This window comes from Glycine soja, chromosome 1 (assembly GCF_004193775.1).
Source record: "Glycine soja cultivar W05 chromosome 1, ASM419377v2, whole genome shotgun sequence".
NCBI classification, from domain to species: domain Eukaryota; kingdom Viridiplantae; phylum Streptophyta; class Magnoliopsida; order Fabales; family Fabaceae; genus Glycine; species Glycine soja.
This window is the reverse complement of record NC_041002.1, coordinates 38,024,299-38,044,846: the sequence shown is the minus strand read 5'-3', so window position 1 is coordinate 38,044,846 and position 20,548 is coordinate 38,024,299. Positions and strand designations below refer to the sequence as shown.

Here is a 20,548-nt window from a genome sequence, read left to right as displayed (position 1 = left end):
TCCCCTGGTACTCATGCCACCTGTAACGGGAAGACCCTTTTTCCTGTACATGACCGTGTTGGACGAGTCTATGGGGTGCGTGTTGGGTCAACATGATGATTCTGGGAAGAAGGAGCAAGCCATCTACTATCTGAGCAAGAAGTTTACCGCATGTGAGATGAACTACTCAATGTTGGAAAGGACGTGTTGTGCTCTGGTATGGGCATCACATCGGCTTAGGCAATACATGCTCAGCCATACCACGTGGCTTATTTCCAAAATGGATCCCGTAAAATACATCTTTGAAAAACCAGCCCTCACAGGACGAATCGCCAGGTGGCAGGTACTATTGCCTGAATTCGATATCGTTTACGTCACCCAAAAGGCGGTAAAGGGAAGTGCCTTAGCGGATTATTTGGCCCAGCAACCCCTCCAGGATTATTGGCCGATGCACCCCGAGTTCCCAGATGAAGATATCATGGCCCTGTTTGAAGAGAAGCGGACGCATGAGGACCTAGACAAATGGATTGTTTGCTTCGATGGGGCATCAAATGCTTTGGGCCACGGAGTAGGGGCAGTCCTTGTATCCCCGGATGATCAGTGTGTTCCTTTCACGGCTAGGCTAGGTTTTGATTGTACCAACAATATGGCCGAGTGCGAGGCATGCCCCCTCGGGGTTCAGGCGACCATTGATTTTGATGTAAAACTACTCAAGGTGTATGGAGACTCAGCTTTGGTCATACGCCAGTTGAACGGAGAATGGGAAACTAGGGATTCGAAGTTGATACCCTATCAAACTCACATCTTGAGGTTAGCCAAGTACTTTGACGACATTTCCTTCCACCACATACCTCGGGAAGAGAATCAGATGGCTGACGCGCTAGCCACCCTGGCATCCATGTTTCAGCTTGCCCCACACGGGGATCTGCCATACATCGAATTCAAATCTCAAGGCAAGCCGGCATATTGTTATCCAATAGAGGAAGAGCGGGATGGGAAACCGTGGTATTTCGACATCAAGCAGTATGTCGAGAACAAGGAATACCCACCAGGGATTTCTGACAATGACAAAAGGACGTTGAGGAGATTGGCTACTGGTTTCTTTGTAAGTGGTACCATCCTGTACAAACGAAACCACGACATGACCCTCCTACGATGCGTAGATGCCAAGGAGGCGAACTTCATGATTGAGGAGATCCACGAGGGTTCCTTTGGGACACATGCCAATGGGCATGCTATGGCCAGAAAAATCCTTAGGGCCGGTTATTATTGGCTCACCATGGAAAGTGATTACTGCGCTCATGTAAGGAAGTGTCATAAATGTCAGGCATACGCGGACAACGTCAATGTTCCGCCACATCCTCTGAATGTTATGTTCGCCCCTTGGCCTTTTTCTATGTGGGGAATAGATGTCATTGGGGCCATAGAACCCAAAGCGTCAAATGGTCACCGATTCATTCTTGTGGCGATAGATTACTTCACCAAATGGGTCGAAGCAGCCTCCTATACTAACGTCACAAGGAATGTGGTAGTTAGATTCATAAAGAAGGAGTTGATTTGTCGATACGGACTCCCCAGGAAGATCATTACTGACAATGGCACCAATCTGAACAATAAGATGATGCAGGAGATGTGCGAAGACTTCAAGATCCAGCATCATAACTCTACCCCTTATCGGCCAAAGATGAATGGGGCTGTAGAGGCTGCGAATAAGAATATTAAGAAGATTGTTCAAAAGATGACGGTGTCATACAAGGATTGGCAAGAGATGTTGCCTTTCACCCTACACGGATACAGAACCTCGGTGTGAACTTCTACTGGGGCAACACCGTATTCTTTGGTTTATGGGATGGAGGCAGTACTCCCATTTGAGGTAGAGGTTCCTTCTCAGAGGATAATGGCGGAGTCAGGCCTAGAAGAGTCAGAGTGGGCTCAAGCACGCTACGACCAACTTAACCTTATTGAAGGTAAGCGTTTGGTCGCCATGAGCCATGGGCGTTTGTATCAACGAAGGATAAAGAACGCATTCGACAAGAAGGTACGCCCGCGCAAGTTCAACGAGGGGGACCTCGTGTTGAAGAAGATGTCCCACGCTGTTAAAGATAACCGAGGCAAATGGGCCCCGAATTATGAAGGACCTTTCGTGGTGAAAAGAGCCTTTTCTGGGGGTGCTCTGATACTCACCCACATGGATGACGAGGAATTGCCTTCGCCCGTGAACTCCGATGTAGTTAAACGATATTATGCTTGAAGTCTGGGGCAATCTGAGGACCGTTGCACATTTTTATTTTTAAGTTTTTCTTGTTCCTCTTGGTTTCCTCTAGGGATTCCCATTCACTTTATTTGTCTCGTTTCTTTGAAAAGAAAAGATGGGCGGGGTTTTAGTCCCCCCTTTGATGTTTCAAACTTTGTGTTTTAGTTTTGTCATAAGCATGAGCCCTCTTCGCTCAGTGTATGGGGGTGCCCCCAAACGTTTATTTTAAAATTGGACCTAACCAGCCTCCACTAAAATAAAATGATCGCATCAGAAACATTCATACATTCATACATGCACATGCATATCTTGTGATAGCAAAGAGTAGAATCGTCTCAGGCCATGGTCCAATGTCAAGACAAATCAATGGCAGAAATCAACCAAGGTAAGACGATGACCGGACACGATTGGCCGCGCGTTTTTGTTTCCTATTTGCAGGTACATAGGAACGGATGTAAGTGGGGATGGGGTCACGACCGACCAATTGTTGCCCTTTTCCCGGCGCTAAACGAGCAGAGAACGTCGCTGCAAGGCAGCCCTGTATCCTTGGTGTTTGCAGTTCTTTTACTATTTGTTTGTTTTAAATAAGTAATCGATGCCTAATTCTAACTTAAGTAGGTTCAAGTTAGGTAAACGCTGGCCCATAAGGGAGGAGGGGACATGGTTAATGTTCCCCTCAAAAAAAAAAATGGCAGGTTAGCTCGCCTGGGCGAGCAACCCCTGCACCCAAATTATAAAAACGAGGGAGGGGAACATTTTGGGCATCCAAAAACTCCCCCCCTCATTCAAGAAAAGAGAGAACACGAAGGCTTGCGGCCTCTTGCTCCCCTAAGCCTTTTGATCGCATTTTGCTTTCGTTTTTGGTGTTTCAATTCACTCCAACAAGTAAGTGTTCCATCCTTGAGATTTTTTGCTTCCCATTGATGTGTTTTCTTCATCTTTTGGTGCCTTAAATTGTGAGAACATGCTTATGATTGTGAGGCATTTTTTGTTTTGTTTTGGTGCTTGTTTTCTTGAATTGAGGATTTGAATGAAAAGGCCTTAGGCCTAGGTTATATTCTGAAGCAATGGGGCATGCCACATTGCTCCCATTCTCATACAATTTGTGTTCAAACATGCGCCCACCAAGTGCTCGGTTAAATGCCCCAATGAGGAATGAATATGATTTTGCAAAATTGGGGTGATGGGACTGTTTTATATATATAGGGACAGCATGAAGGATTTAAAATGAGAGTCCGAATGCAATTCTAGGCCTAGGAACCTAAGCTTTTAAATTTCAATGTAAGGAAGCATGACTTATGCCTAGGGTTTTAAATTTTGGTTTTGAATGTAAAAAAAAAAAGCATGAAAATAGGGACTTGTTGGTAAGAGTGTAGGCTGCCCCATGATTGGTATTTTTACACCTAAGTGACGTGGGAGATGCTTTTCAATGGTGTGTAGATATATGTGTAAATATGTATGGCATAAAAATGTGTTGCAAAGTGTGTGAATATATGGCATAAAAATACCTTGCAAAGTGAATGATAGTAAATAATGTATTTCAAAATATGTATATTGGTGGATAAGTAGCATAAGAGGCTTTTCAAAAAATGTACCCATGCCAAGATGGCACAAGAATGCTTCCCAAATGAATATATGATGTGGAATTGCCCCTCAAGAGTAGATAGATGGCATGAAAGTTTCTTTCAAATGCAAGTGTGTGCATGACGTGAGATTGGCTCTCCGATGTGCATATATGTATAAATAGGAATGGAACAACCAAAGATTTGTATGTTAATAAAATACTTCAAATGGGTGTGGTTAGTTTGTAAATAGCAAATGGTTAGGATATGAACATGTGTAATTTTGATACAATACCTTGAGCATGTATGTGAGTATTCTTTCCAAAAAATGTATATGTGTGGTGGATAGAATGTTTTGAATATCTTTGTATGTTGATAATAGGATATATTTTCTACATGTACATGTGTGAATAAATGGATTACATGAGTTCGTTCTCCATCAGAAGGATTAGCATGACCTTTTTGCGTTAAGATAAGTGTTATCTTGTAAGACTAACTTTTAAATGTTTGTTCTCGCAGGAAATGGCCCCGAGGAAGCTTGCCTCGAAGAGATCCAGGAAGGATAAGGCGGCCGAAGGAACTAGTTCCGCTCCTGAGTATGACAGTCACCGCTTTAGGAGCGCTATACACCAGCAGCGCTTCGAGGCCATCAAGGGATGGTCATTTCTCCGAGAGCGACGCGTCCAGCTCAGGGACAACGAGTATACTAATTTCCAGGAGGAAATAGGTCGCCGGCGGTGGACATCACTAGTTACCCCCATGGCCAAGTTCGATCCAGAAATAGTCCTCGAATTTTATGCCAATGCTTGGCCAACAGAGGAGGGCGTGCGTGACATGAGGTCCTGAGTAAGGGGTCAGTGGATCCCGTTTAATGCGGATGCTATCAGCCAGCTCCTGGGATACCCTTTAGTGCTGGAAGAGGGTCAGGAGTGCGAGTATGGCTAGAGGAGGAACCGGTCTGATGGGTTCGACGAGGAGGCCATCGCCCAGTTACTATGTATACCGGGGCAAGATTTTGCCCGGACTGCTGCTGGGAGGCGGGTGCGGATCATGCGCACCAACATGACCACCCTGACTCAGATATGGATGACTTTGCTGCTCAGCAACATCCTGCCCACCGATCATAATTCCGACCTTCCCCTGCCGAAGTGTCAGCTGGTGTACGCCGTCCTGACGCGGATGAGCATCCATGTGGCTCAGTTAATCGCTAATGCCATCTATATTTTTGCAGGAATGGCGCCTACCAGGCATCCTCTGGACCCAGATAAGTCCAACAGGGCCCTGGGATTTCCCGCCTTGATCACGGGACTCTGCCAGTCGTTCGGCGTCCCCGTCACACCTAGCAAGGTAATTCGGCCACCCATCACCCGAGCTTTTATCGAGAAGTACTGCACACAGAGACAGGTCCAGGGTGATGTACCACAGGCCGCGGACGCGCCGCCACTTCATCAGGCTGGCCCAGCCGGATTGTTTGATACAGAGCAGTATTTGCGGCATTTGGTTCGCCAGCAGGCGGCCAACCACCGGGCACATGTACAGACTCATGATTGTCTGTATCAGATGAGTCTCAGCCTGCAGAGTCAGGGCTTTACTTCTTTTCCGTGCCCTACCCCGGACCAGTTTAGGGCAGAGGTCGCGTGGCCAGGGGATTGGCCTGAGGCCCAGGCAGCAGAGGCACCAGCAGGGGCACCAGCAGAGGCTCCATGAGGCGGATGAGGCCCGCAAGGACGAAGAGATGACAGATTTACTTGATTTCTTAGGAGGGAGCGGGGCCGCGTGATTGGGAGATTCTTAGATCCATATTTCTTTTTGTTTCCATTTTTTCTTGGTATATATCATCTTGTTTTTGTTTGACTATGGGACTAACGTTTGTTTCTTGTGTTGACTTTTGTTTTGCACATACATATCATTTAAACTATTACGTTAGTACTTGTTTCGTTGTTGTCAATAATGTTTGTTAAAATTCCGGAATCACGTAGATTTTTTCATTTAGGAACGTCGTTCTAAAAAAATAAAATGAACCAAAACCCTAATAAAAAGAAAAAAAAACAACGTTGTGAATAAAAGTCATGTTCATAAAAAGGGAAAAGGTTTTTTATCTATACATGTATGTAGAAAGAAAATGTGTACAGAAGGATTCCTGTGTGTAAATGATGCGTGGAAAGGAATTCTTGTGCGTGTGAGCAACGAGTGTACTTTTGTGTATAAGTGTGTTGTGAGAAATAAAAATCTTTGAATGTAAATAGGGATTGTAAATAGACCGTGTGACGTAAAAAGAAGAGTTCTGATGTGTGTACAGAAACAGTTTGTCGTATAGATGTACAAAGAAAAGTTTTCCTCATAAAGAACCACAAGTGTATAGTTTTAGTGAACATGTTTAAAAATAAAACAAAAAAAAGGAAAAAGAAAGAAAGATCACAAAGATCGACATGATTTAGTTAAGAAGTATAAATCATTCGTAAAGAGCAAACACATCTTCTAGAAACAAGGGACCAATGCTAAGAGTTTATTTTCTGGAATGAACCGAGATGAGGGTGGGTGAATTCATTGAGTTGAGGAAAGAACATAATTTGGAAACGTTGGGTTTGTCTGTGTAAATTCCCAACCATAGTATCACAAGGCCATAAACAGGATGCTTGAGTGCCCACCTGGCTGTAGCCATGACTAATTTTGCACGTTGTTTTCGAATCATCGTTGTCACGCGTGCCTTACGGAATAATACGGAAGTTCGGGCCGAGAGCGACCCCTTGATACCCAAATTTGTTTTGCCCCAAATATCAAGATTGGTTTCCCACGATAAAAGAGCCCATTGAGACACAACCTTAGACCTCTTTGAACCTTGGCCTATCAAAAGAATCCTCCTCCTTTCCCCCGAAGCAGAGGACAGCGAAATCTCTTCAAGGGAGAGCGAATAGAATGCTGAAACCCGATTTCCCAAAGAAGGGGATGGGGAAGGAAAAGTGAAAAGAAAGAGAAGGAAGAAATGGAAAGAAAGAAAAGAAAAAGATGAAAATAAAGAAAAGAACAAAAGAAAGGAAAGGAAGGATTCCCGATCAAAGATCGAAAGGAAGCGAAAAAGGAAAAGAAGCAATTCTCGATCAATGAAAGAAAGAGGATAGAAAGTCCCCAAAGCCAGATTGCCACTCAGAATCATTCTTGACTGGCAATATCCCACCCCACATGAACAAAGAGGAAAAGACCGAAGCACTCAGCTTCCTCTCCAAAAACGCTGACCTCGAGAAAATCCTATTGGTCCGTGATCATACGTTTGATCTATGATTCGATAGGAAGTCGCGTGCAAAATAAAGTCATGGTGCAGTTATTGGTTTGGGAATAGGATAAAACACTTGCCTTGTGAGTTTTATACACCATGAGTGATTTATTTTCAGATTAGCCCCATGTTTCCCCTGCGTGTTTGTTTGAAAGCTAGAAGTTGACATCCTACCCTTCATTCTCGGTTACAAGGAAGATTACCCTTGGCGCAAGTATATTGTTTCTCTAAGACGTGGTGCTCTCGCGAATGATTTATTTTTCTTTGCAAAAAGCATGTTATCCTTTTAAGTGGAAAGACCCGGTGGACCGTTCGGTCCCGCCAACATCCTTTTCCGGAGCCGCGTGAGTGAATTGCGTTGTCATTCATGTGTCCTCCATTTTCGAGTCTGGAGCTGTATTCCATGATTGCCTAAGAGAGGAACCTCCAGGCAATCCTCCATTCTCGTCCTTTTCCGGAGCCACATGAATGTTATTGCTTAGGGCTGTTCATGTGTTCTCCACTTTTGAGTCTGGAGCTGTGTTCCATGATTGTCTAAGAGAGGACCCTCAAGGCAATCCTCCATTCTCATCCTTTTCCGGAGCCGCGTGAGTGAATTGCGTTGTCATTCACGTGTCCTCCATTTTTCGAGTCTGGAGCTGTATTCCATGATTGCCTAAGAGAGGAACCTCAAGGCAATCCTCCATTCTCGTCCTTTTTCGGAGCCACATGAATGTTATTGCTTAGGGCTGTTCATGTGTTCTCCACTTTTGAGTCTGGAGCTGTGTTCCATGATTGTCTAAGAGAGGACCCTCAAGGCAATCTTCCATTCTCATCCTTTTCCGGAGCCGCGTGAGTGAATTGCATTGTCATTCACGTGTCCTCCATTTTCGAGTATTGGAGCTGTATTCCATGATTGCCTAAGAGAGGACCCTCAAGGCAATCCTCCATTCTCGTACTTTTCCGGAGCCACATGAATGTTATTGCTTAGGACTGTTCATGTGTTCTCCACTTTTGAGTCTGGAGCTGTGTTCCATGATTGTCTAAGAGAGGACCCTCAAGGCAATCCTCCATTCTCATCCTTTTCCGGAGCCGCGTGAGTGAATTGCGTTGTCATTCACGTGTCCTCCATTTTCGAGTCTGGAGCTGTATTCCATGATTGCCTAAGAGAGGAACCTCAAGGCAATCCTCCATTCTCGTCCTTTTCCGGAGCCACATGAATGTTATTGCTTAGGGCTGTTCATGTGTTCTCCACTTTTGAGTCTGGAGTTGTTTTCCATGATTGTCTAAGAGAGGACCCTCAAGGCAATCCTCCATTCTCATCCTTTTCCGGAGCCGCGTGAGTGAATTGCGTTGTCATTCACGTGTCCTCCATTTTTCGAGTCTGGAGCTGTATTCCATGATTGCCTAAGAGAGGAACCTCAAGGCAATCCTCCATTCTCGTCCTTTTCCGGAGCCACATGAATGTTATTGCTTAGGGCTATTCATGTGTTCTCCATTTTCGAGTATTGGAGTTGTATTCCATGATTGCCTAAGAGAGGAACCTCAAGGCAATCCTCCATTCTCGTCCTTTTCTAGAGCCACGTGAATGTTCTTGTTTAGGGCTGTTCATGTGTCCTCCACTTTCGAGTTTGGAGCTCAGTTTCATGATTGCCTAAGTGCGGACCCTCAAGGCAATCCTCCATACTCCACCTTTGTTCGGAGCACCATGAATGTCATTGCCTAGCGCTGTTCATGTGTTCTCCCTTATCAAGTGCGAAGCTTCTGGTGACTAGGAAGCACGTTATTCTGTTGTTTTCCAGATCGGTTCCTTCGCCAAGTATGTGTATATCTGTATTATATTTGTTGTTCTGGTTGTTGTTTGTATTTTGTTTTGTGCAGAAGAAAAAAAAAAAGAAGAAGTAGAGATGAGAGTCGTCATTGCGAAAAGGGCAGGACGGACGAAATCAGTGTCCTATCTTTGCTTTCCTCTTATCTCCGATGAGAGGTAAGTAAAGAGGGGCAACTGTCATACCCTAATTTCGTCCGAGGATTATTACTTGATGACATGCAATAAATGAAGTCCCGAGACGTCTCAGAAATCGAAAGGAAGCAAGCTTGCGTGTTCCGTGAAATTCTGTAATGTGGCGGAAGTCGAAAAGAGGTGTTTTTGCGCAATCCGTAAGTTTCCGTGACTTCTTCGAAAGGTAAAAAAGGAGTAAATACATAATTCGTAAGTATTCGTAACCTTGCAGAAGGAAAATAAGTATCGTTACGAAATTCGTAAAGTTTCGTAACGTTACGGAAAAAGAATTACAAAAAAATAGAAAGGGGGGTGCATTTAGTAAAAAAAGGGGTGTAAATAGCAATCAGGCCCACTTGGGCCTTCCAGAAGCTTCCTCCAGAAGGTTGTTGCTTCTGGAGGAAGCAACCTGGCTCGCCTGGGCGAGCTGAGCTCGCCTGGGCGAGCTGGGCGGCAAGAATCTCCCCTATTTTGCTATAAATAGGGGAGGAAGTGAAGAAGAAAAGGGTTCAGCCCCTTAGGCACTTCTCTCTCTTTCGAATTTGCTTGGAAAAATTGTTTCCGTGAAGAAAATCTAAGCCGAGGCGCTTCCGAAACGCTTCCGTAACGTTTTCATTTACTTTTTACACCGCCTTTTGACGTGCTTAAGCAATTTATTTAAGTCATTCCTTGCTTAATGTAAAAATAAAATAAATTTCCACCGATCATTTGAATTGTATCATCCGGTAATTTTTGTTAAAATGAATTATGACCGTTCGGTTGTGCCGTAACCACGTTGGAAATCAAAAAAAGAGGTAAAATAATAATATAATAACCAAAAAAAAATATTTCTTTAGTAAAGTAAAGCGGAAAATCAATCGGACGTTTTCTCTTTGGGAGTTCTCATTCTTAATTGAATTGACTAAATAACTAAAGTGAAACTAAGGCTAAAATCAACTCGCCTAGTCAAGCTCGTCCACAAAAATAGGGTTTTGAAAATTTATCATTTCTGTTTTCTTACCAAGTAAAATGGATCATTTTTAAGGTCCAATGCCTTAAAATGATCACTTTTCAAGTAAAAAGAATCACTCGATTCACGCTTAAGGAAGAACTACGTAGGTCTGATTTCCTCTCCAAAGGAGGGTACGTAGGAGCAAAAGCCCCGCTTTTATCGACCTCAAAAAATAAAAAGAAATAAAAGTTAAGGTAACACAATTCCACAATTCTAGAAATAAGGCTGTTGTCTTTCGAGACAAACGTAAGAGGTGCTAATACCTTCCTCAAGCGTAAATACAACTCCCGAACTTAGAATTCTCATTTTGACCGGTTTCCTTCGGTTTTCCCGACGTTTTCCACAAATAAACGTTGGTGGCGACTACGCGCACCTTTCCTCCTTTGGAAAGTGCATCCGTGAGCCTCGCCCTCGCTCGCCCGCGAAGGGCACGTTGCGACAATATCATTTGCTTGTAGTGATCCTTGAATTTTTGCACACCTAGATTAATTTTTTGTCATTGTGATTTCAGTTGATTCACTGCTCCTTCGAGGAGTTCACCTCAAAATTTGTTGTAATTTTTTGTGTCTCTCAACCAAAATGCTTCTTTTCCTTGACCAACACCAACAATTGGATTGGTTGAGATGTTGAGCCATGAACTAATGAGGTGTGTGTCTTCTTCTATTGCAAAGGCGACTCGAGGCCTCCTTTTTGTACAAGACCCTTCTAGCCCAATTTGGGTAGAAAATATTGGAAATTGTGAACCAACTTCATTATTTGAAATCATGGTAGGATTGTTTGGTGGGATTAAAGGAAATGTTTCAGAACTTTGAGAATTTACAGTGGAAAGGGTTTGAGTGTTTGAAATAAAATTATTTTGTGGTGGTGGTGGTAAAAAAAGGAGTGACGGGGGGGGGGGGGGGGGGAGGAGGACAATTTTGTGAATTTTGGGTCGAAGAAAGAATACGGTAAATTTGTAAAGAATTTATATAAGTTTGTCAATCAAATTGATTTGGATCCATTTCACACAGATAAAATTTAACTTAGATTGAGATTGGAGAATAGAGATTGACAAATGAAAAATGAAAATGAAAATTGTATGTACAAATGTTGTGTGTATTGAACCAATTTATAGGATGTTTATGTCTGTAACACCAAATTTTTTTTTGCACCATCGACAATAGTGTTACTGTGCATTTTACCCGTTATTGTACATGCATTTTTTAAGTGAAAATGATCACTATGTACACAGTAACAGTCACTATGTACACACATTGCCTGCCTCACACACACTACCTCCTCATTTCACACGTTGCCTACCTCTTGATTGTTGGCTTTTTTTTTCTCCTCTCCCGTTCCTTTCACTCGTTGGCTTTTCATTTTTTTTTCCTCCTCCCTCTCTCCTCATCTCATACATTGCTTCTTCTTTCTTCTTCTTCTTCTTCATCCACCATGACCTCCTTCCCCCTTCCACATTCCCCTCTGCCACGACCCACCCCTTTCCCTCCACCGTGACCCCCCTTTTCCCTTCTGGAACTCCATTGTGACCAACCCCCCCCCCCCACCGGTATGTCATGTCTTTGTTTTTTGTTTTTGTCTGTTTATTTTGCTTTCTTCCTCTTCATCTCCTTGTGTTTGTTTGTTTGTTTTTTTGTCTGTTCTCCTTTTGTTGGTCCCGCGTTTCACTCTCAGGGAGGGAGTAAAAATAATTTTTTTTTAACAATGTGCAGATCTTCAGGGTTCTTGTACAATAATTCATTCTCTATGCCGGAGATCTGTCCAAATCCTTTATTGGGATATCAAATGAAGACCAGATCTTGAGCTCAAGATCCTTGCTTAAGATTTGGCACTAAAGATGCTCTAAGACTAAGGGAAGTCAAGAATCACAACTAATACAATCTCAATCACATACCAATGTCATTTTTTTCGCAAGTGCCTCAGTACTTCATCATAGGTTGTGTTTAGGCGTTCACATTTGTTGGGAAATTGTAGTTTTTCTATTAGCAAACTCCTGATGCAATGAGGAGTCTTTGTTCTTCTTTGTCTCTCACAACAACAGTACTTGGAAGTTATTTGAGAACTATGATTGTGAATATTTTGACAGAGATGATAACACTAGGCATCGTGGAAGTGGTTGTTGGATACCGGATAACTTGAACTATGGTCATCTTCACTATTTTTTCTAGCTCTTGGCACTTGGCAGTGTTGAGTGTGTTGAATTTAGGAGTTTTTCTTCTGGTGGTACTCATATAAAAATGCAGTGGCACCAGGTCAGTGAAGCAATAATGGGATTGAATCATAAGTGAGGATGATAACAAGAAGCAAATGTGTCTCTTAAAAGGTGATGACAGTAAAAGAAGTTGTATGCAGCCTTTTATCATGACATTGCTTAACACCCTCGGATGGATGGTTTTATAAATTAGTAGAAATGAGTATTACTGAGAAGAAGTGCCATAGCATTCTGGCCATAAAATTTGCTAATTTAGGTCAAATAATCAGGAGCTTAATGAAACTAATTTAGAAAAAAAATTCTAATATTTTAGGTTAGTCAACCCAATGTTACAAAACACTTCCAATCATAACTGTTGAAGATATACTTTTGTAACTGCATAATATTTTATTTTTTATTTTCTAAAATAGGATTTAGTAAATAAGTTGGTTTCCTATATTTTAGGAGTAAGGCAGTTTTAATGGATTAGCCTAGTCAATAAGTGGTTCCTATCTTTAAGGAGCAAGTTAGTTTTAATATTCTGTTTTGCTAATATCTTGTTATCTAATTAGTTTATCTTTTGCTATTTATTGTATCGCTGCTGAGAACAATTTGAATTAGAATAGAATAATTCTATTTCCTCCGCATATGTATTGTTTTTCTTCTCTCCTTTGTTTTTTATAATTTCCTCCACAAAACCAACAATTGGTATCAGAGCCTTATTCTTACGGGACCTATACCATGGAAGGTGAAGCAAGTTTTTCCCACATAACTCTTCCAATCTTTGATGGAGAGAATTATGATCTTTGGGAAGTGAAAATGCAATCCTACATGGAGTATTTGGATTTATGGGATGCTGTGGAAGAGGATTATGAAATATATCCGCTGCCTGAAAATCCCACCATGGCCCAAATTAAAAATCACATGGAAAGAAAGATGAAGAAGGCAAAGGCGAGGTCATGTTTGTTCACTGGTGTTTCACAAATGATATTCATCAGAATCATGACTCTTAAATCACCCAAAGCAATTTGGGATTATCTGAAAGAGGAATATGCTGGAGATGATAGAATACGAAGCATGCAAGTGCTGAATTTAAGGAGAGAATTTGAGCTTCAAAGGATGCAAGAGTCAGAGACAATCAAAGAATACTCAAACAAATTGTTGGGTATTGCCAACAAGATAAAGTTGTTGGGAAGTGATTTTGCTGATTCGAGAATTGTAGAGAAAATTTTGGTAACGGTGCCGGCGATGTATGAAGCATCTATAGTTTCATTGGAGAACACAAAGGATCTATCGAAAATCACATTGGCAGAAGTGCTACATGCCCTGCAAGCTCAAGAGCAGCGAAGGTTGATGAGGCAAGATCGTGTTGTCGAAGGTGCTTTGCCCGCCAAACATCATGAACTTGATGAAAGCAAAAAGGATTTTTTCCAGAAGAATCAACCAGCAAGCAGCGAAAACAGTGCAAACAACCAAGGTAAGGATAAAAAGAAAAATTATCCACCTTGTCAGCATTGTGGCAAAAAAGGTCATGCACCTTTCAGATGTTGGAGGAGACCAGATGCAAAATGTAACAAGTGCAACCAAATAGGACATGAAACGGTGATCTGCCCCAACAAAAATCACCATGATGAGGGAGCTCAGATTGCTAATCAAGACGAGGAGGACCAACTGTTTGTGGCCACATGCTTCTTGAGTAGTGAATCAAGTAAAAGTTGGTTGATTGATAGTGGTTGTATGAACCACATGACATATGATAAGACTTTATTCAAGGATTTGAAGCCAACTAATGACTCAAATGTCAGAATTGGGAATGGTGGCTATATTCCAATAAAAGGAAAAGGAACTGTTGCAATTTCAACATGTTCAGGTATCAAATTAATATCAGATATTCTTTATGTACCTAACATTGATCAAAACTTGCTAAGTGTAGGTCAGTTGATTAAAAAGGGATTTAAAGTGTCCTTTGAACATCAACATTGCTTTATCTATGACAATTTTGGCCGGGAAGTTCTAAGGGTTAAAATGAAAGGTAAAAGCTTTTCATTTGATCCAGCAGAGGAGGAGCATACAACCTATTTCACTCAAGTCACATCCACGAAACTTTGGCACAAGAGACTTGGTCATTGCCATCTTGAAAGAATGCTAAACATGAAAAAAAGGAAATATGCAAAAGAAAATTTGAAGAAGTTTCAAATGGAGGACTACAAATCTGCTAGCACACCAATGAATCAAAAGGTGAAGTTCAACAAGAAAGAAGGTGTTGATAACATTGATGAAGGATATTATAGGAGAAGGATTGGATGTCTAATGTATCTCACTACAACAAGGCCAAACATTCTATTTTCTCAAAAGAACAAAACTGGAATTTTTGTTGACAATCAAGTAGCCATTGCTATTGCAAACAATCTCGTGTCATGGAAAGATTAAACATTTCAACATCAAGGTTTATTATTTGATAAAGATGCAACAAAGTGGAGAAGTGAACTTAATTTACTACAAGTCTAAAGATCAACTGGCTGACATGTTTACAAAGTCACTACCTATCAACAAACTTGAACTCAAAGAATTGGAGTTTGCAGTTCCAAAAGCAAGGAGGAGTGTTGAAGATATACTTTTGTAACTGCATAATATTTTATTTTTTTAGTTTATAAAATAGGATTTAGTAAATAAGTTGGTTTCCTATATTTTTGGAGTAAGGAAGTTTTAATGGATTAGCCTAGTCAATAAGTGATTCCTATCTTTAAAGAGCAAGTTAGTTTTAATATTTTGTTTTGCTAATATCTTGTTATCTAATTAGTTTATCTTTTGCTATTTATTATATCGCTGCTGAGAACAATTTGAATTAGAATAGAATAATTCTATTTCCTCCGCATACGTATTGTCTTTCTTCTCTCCTCTGTTTTTTATAATTTCCTCCACAAAACCAACAATAACCCCAAGCAGAACATAGAAGTGTAGATCATTGCAAGGAACCTCAAATAGTACAATCTTTATTTCATCACACTCCAAATAGCATCTATGCAAATACAATTATCTATAAGAAAGATGCTAAATCTAATGTCAATGTAAAATTTGGACCGGAAGACCAATATAGCAAATTATACGATAGTGTAACAAATAAAGTTGTGAAGGGTCACCCCAAGATCTCAATGAGTATTTGTTGTAACCTTTTTGTATTTATACCTCTTTGCAATCCACAGATACACAAGGAAGTTAAGCAAGCTAAGAACTGTCAAAAGCCAGTAGAAGTAATCAAGATGACCCTTGTTTAGATTGTCTGCGATCCAACCAATTCTTCCATGGCTTGTGGTGACTTTTGTCACAATTAAAACAAGCAAAGTACTCACATAATTTCCCAATGCATTTGTAGTGAGTTGCAAAGCCGAACACAAGCTTCTCATAGCATCAGGAGCCTCTCCATAAAAGAACTCCATTTGACCAATGTTTGTGAAAACCTCTGCAGCTCCTATAAGGAAGTACTGAGGCACTTGCCAGAAGATTGACAAGGGAACGGTTTCAAGATCATAGTAGTTGTTTTTTCTGATAATATCAAGGCGAACAACCTCTAAAATGCCAGCAACAATCATGGAGATGATGGAGATGACAAGGCCGATGCCTATGCGTTGAAGCTGTGTGAATCCTTGTTCATGGCCAGTGAACTTTCTTGCAAATGGGACAATCATGCGATCATACACTGGGGCCCAGAAGATGACACTAAGGGTGTCAAAGAGGGAGAGGGATGCTGAGGGAATTGTGAAGTGTTGACCAATGTGTTGGTCCATTTTGTTGCCTTGTAACACAAACATGGTGCTCATTTGACTGTACACGGTTGCAAAGGCAATCATGGTTGCCCAAACTGGGAGCAAATGAATTATGGATTTGAGCTCCTCAACTTGTGTCACTGTGCACAGCCTCCATGAATTTGGCCAATTAGTGTGGTCAGATTCTGTCTCTATTGCTGCCTTGTCCAAACACCTAGAATCTACAAGTTAGTCTAATTAAAATAAAACATGAAAATATAAACCAAAATTTAAGCCTTGAAGAATAAAAGAAAAGGATTTGGTTCGTCTAAAATGAGTAAGAGTAAAGTAATATCAGTCGTTAACGATAAAATTAACAATTGATGTTTCAACACTCTTATGATTTGTTATGCATGTGCAAATGTAGCCTTAATCCCGCGAAGGAATAGACTCTTTCCAACATTTGAATCCATGACCTCCAAATCACTAGTAACTTCATTGTTGAGGAAAGGCTTGCTCTCAGTAAAAGGTAAAAAGACATGGATGATCTTCTACTGTATATATTGGTTGATACAAAATTCATAGGACTAAAGTCCTATTAATACTTTTATAGACTTTTGATCTTAATCAATTGAGGAAAAAATCATGAAATATAATGAACATGAAAACCACTCCTAAGAAATTATCCAATGTATTATATTTTAGATATTCTAGAAATATGCACTGAATCAGAATATGGACATATCATTTACACCTTTGATGTTTTTAAACTTAACAATGATAATCAAACACTTTTACAGTGCCTCCACCTTTTTCTAGTTCATGTCCTCTTTATCTCTTTTTTGTCATGTTACATTACTTCTCAAGTTCTCGTATCTTTTACTTTTTCCCTCTTGTCTTCCTATCTCTGACTAGGTGTATACACCCAATTAGTGTCTGAATATCATTTTTCTTATAAACAATAAATGCAAACATAGTTTAGATAACTCACTTTAACTCATTTGTGTGTCCAAGTTTGCGGCTCCCTTTGATATTAGACTCTACATCTGCAGTCTCATAAAGAAGAGACTTATTATCTGGCACTTGTAGCCTAGCTTTCCTGGATGCTGCCACTATAACCTGACAAATCCTTGTAAGGGGACTACCACCGGGCAGTTGAAGTCTGTACCATTTACTTCCAATAAAGAAAAATGTAATTGCAATGACCATTGCTACAGTAGGTACTCCAAATCCCCAACCCCAACCCACATTCATCTGTATCCAAACTAACACTGAGGAAGCAATGAGCGAACCGATATTAATTGAGAAATAAAACCAATTGAAAAAAGAGCTCTTCTTTTTCCTCTCAAAGTCATCATTTTCATCAAATTGGTCAGCACCAAAAGATGAGACACATGGTTTGATACCACCAGTTCCAAGAGCAATCAAGTAGAGTGCTATAAAGCAAGCTGTAGTTTGTCCTGATGTCGGATAGCAACCATTAGCACCACATGAAGGCTTTAATCCAGGGGCAATAGCAGAAAAGGTTAAAAGTGACATTCCCTGCAAAGTAAACAAACAAACACCGTTAAAAGGGCTTACCCTCATATTAGTTTTTATATATATTTTTTCCCCTCAAAATAATGTTCTGAAACACAGTACAACTATAACATAAATTGAAATTCTTAAATACTTCAAATGCAATAAATAATGAAAACATAAAATGAAGATTATGGATGAAACTATATCTTTAGATTAAATCCATGGTTGTTCTCAAAATAGAATGAAACGGGCCAGATTGTTCTCTAGCTCAAAAAGAAGTATGATTGGCTTGACAACTTATAATAATAATAATAATAAAAAAAAAACTGCAACTTTTTTAGATTATGCTTGAAAGAGATTAATATATTAAGTAAAGACAGACAAGATTAACAATAAACAATAGGCTTTATTGTCCAATCAAAATATTGATCCTTGTTGACTAGGAACCTCATAGACATTAAAATATAAACTGACACTGAAGTGTGTAGATTAAATTCATTTATCATAACATAGACTTCAACAAACAAGAAAGATTCCTCTTCAAATGAACTTACTATGACATAGATAGTTGAGAAACTAGCAATTGTCCAGTATCTTCCCATGTATGAATCAGCTAAAAAGGCTCCAAGTAATGGGGTGATGTAGCATGTCCCTGACCAGGTTGAGACATTAGTTGCAGCAGTTGCATTTCCTTGATGGAAACGGGTCTGCAGATAGTTCACTAGGTTTGTACTCATGCCATAATATGCCAATCTTTCACAGCATTCATTTCCTGACATAATGTTTTTAGCACCTTAGTGCGATTTTAATACTGAAATATGCATAAAAAATGGTAGAGGGCGAGCCCTGGTGCAACGGTAAAGTTGTGCATTGGTGACTTGTTGGTCATGGGTTCGAATCCGGAAACAGCCTCTTTGCATATGCAAGGGTAAGGCTGCGTACAATATCCCTCCCCCATACCTTCGCATAGCGAAGAGCCTCTGGGCAATGGGGTACGAAGTTTTTTTTATACATAAAAAATGGTATCGAAATGAAAGAAGAAAAAAAATTCAATACCAAGTATGAAGCGGCATGCTTTCCAATTTCCAGTTTTTTTCTTGATGGCAGGCTTTTTGTAAATATCAACTGTCCCATCTTCTGTGTATAAACTATCTTCTGCCTCATCATGTGATTTTTTGACATCTCCCATGGTTTCACAGCAGATTTCCTATTTGCTGCTTCTTGTTCTCTTTGATATCTACTACAAATGTCTGTTTGCAGGGTGCTGGAAATGAGTAAACAAAATAATCGGCAAAAGGTACACGAAAATTAAACAGATTGCTATCATGAATTTCATATTATAAATACTTGATTTGAGGGTGTTTATGAAGTAGGAATAGCAAAGAGAGATTCAGCAAAGCAATGAATATGTTAGCTCATGAAGCTCCAATCACAATCCTTCGCAAACACATTTGATGGCAACATTGTGATTTGGGATTATTAGTGGTACAAAGTGATAGTTATAATCACAAAGAATTAATGTAGAACTGCAGTCTGCAGGGATGAAATAGAGAAGCCTTAGAAGCTCTACCAATTTGATATTATTAAAAGGAAAACACAACACTATTCAGAGACACAAAACCAGTAATGGAGTTAAAGTTCTGAATGACATTTTAGCATACTTTTGCAATCACAAGAACATATAAGGTTTTATGACAATGGCCCCTTAATTTCAAAACTTCAATTAGTGTTGGAATAGAAAATTTCTGGTGGCAGAATGCGTGTAATGATATCACAAGCACCCAAAATACAAACCAACCGCATGATAGCTACACCTAACAGAAACAGAACATATTGTATAATCTAAAATTCACTTTCTCATTATACCAAAAGCAATATACAAAAGAGACAAAATGCTTGAAAAGAGTACAAAAATCTTCACGAAAAAGAAAATTGACAATTTTCCCTCGGGGGTGAAAAGGTAGAAACCCATGAGGGTCGATCTAGTGGTGGAAGATTTGAGTGGTTTGCATGAGATCTTATCTTGTAACCTCATTGCCACCATTATACATATAAAAAGAAAGAAAAGATCTCAGATTAAGCTGAGGGTGATCATGTTTCTCTTCATACTTAGAAATAGAAATAAATGACAACCATATAATACTAAGAATTAAACCACGTTACATTTAAATAAAGTGACATGGCCATTTGCAAGACAGAAAGTCATTATTTTAGCAAATTCAATGAAACCTAACCAAACTCTTGGATGATGGAAAAAAAAAAAAAAAAAAAACCTATGAATAATATGCATGCAAAAGACATAGAACCATGAAAGTTGAGACTCTCTTACCTAAGATGTGAGAAAACGGATCGTACGCACTTATGTAATGGCAGGGCAATAGGAACCTTATTTAAATGTACATGCAATCACAAAACCTTAACCTTGATATCATCATTTTGCTCAAAAGAGAAGCACGAGAGAAATAATATAGAATAGAATGAGATCTATAGTGTTTGATTCTCTTGTCCCATGAGTGTTTCTAGTGATACTGTTCTCGTTGCACATTCATTGCCTTATATTCTCTTGTGATTTTGCTACTACACCCTTTTAATTTAATGAAACTAGTAATAGGTGTTGAGAAATGGCTTTATTTTTCTAGCGGCACACTTGTATATTTGGCTCGTAATTTTAAATTTTTTTTAACAATGTACCTATTGTTCACACAAATTATTGTTCGAAATTCGAATATATATACTGTAAAAAAAAAAAAAGGATTCCATAACTCCTTTTGAGGGACGAAGACAATCTAATTCTATGAATAATATTTGAGGTTGTGTGTGTTGTGTAGCATTCTTTTTTTCTATTTTGTGTAACAAGAGGTAGAGGTATCTGGGGTTTTTTATTTGACACCCAATTAATTCTCTCACATTGGGTCAGTCCATTTTCAAATAAAATGATACCTCTAGCTTCAACTTCATATCCAAGTTGGAGATCAAATCCCACTAAATCTTAATTAAGAAACTCAAGTGTTTAACCTTTTATATTAATAACTTTTGGTTGTGTAGCATTTTTTTGTGG

At 39.9% G+C, this 20,548-nt stretch overlaps 1 protein-coding gene across 2 annotated transcripts; it reads right to left on the bottom strand.

Moving 5' to 3' along the window:
* Positions 1–15,159: 15,159 nt before the first annotated feature.
* On the bottom strand, positions 15,160–19,207 carry LOC114415618 (protein NRT1/ PTR FAMILY 8.1-like). 2 transcript variants are annotated; one of them, XM_028380409.1, is made up of 5 exons: positions 18,838–19,207; positions 18,547–18,754; positions 18,045–18,262; positions 16,961–17,511; positions 15,160–16,204 (listed from the first exon to the last, which is right to left on the bottom strand). In XM_028380409.1, exons 2-5 carry the CDS (start codon positions 18,677–18,679, stop codon positions 15,376–15,378), a joined length of 1,731 nt encoding a protein of 576 aa, XP_028236210.1. In that variant the 5' UTR covers positions 18,680–18,754; positions 18,838–19,207; the 3' UTR covers positions 15,160–15,375. The 2 variants fall into 2 exon arrangements, with proteins under 2 accessions (XP_028236210.1, XP_028236202.1); XM_028380401.1 differs by having other exon boundaries at positions 18,547–19,207.
* Between the last annotated feature and the right edge of the window lie 1,341 nt (positions 19,208–20,548).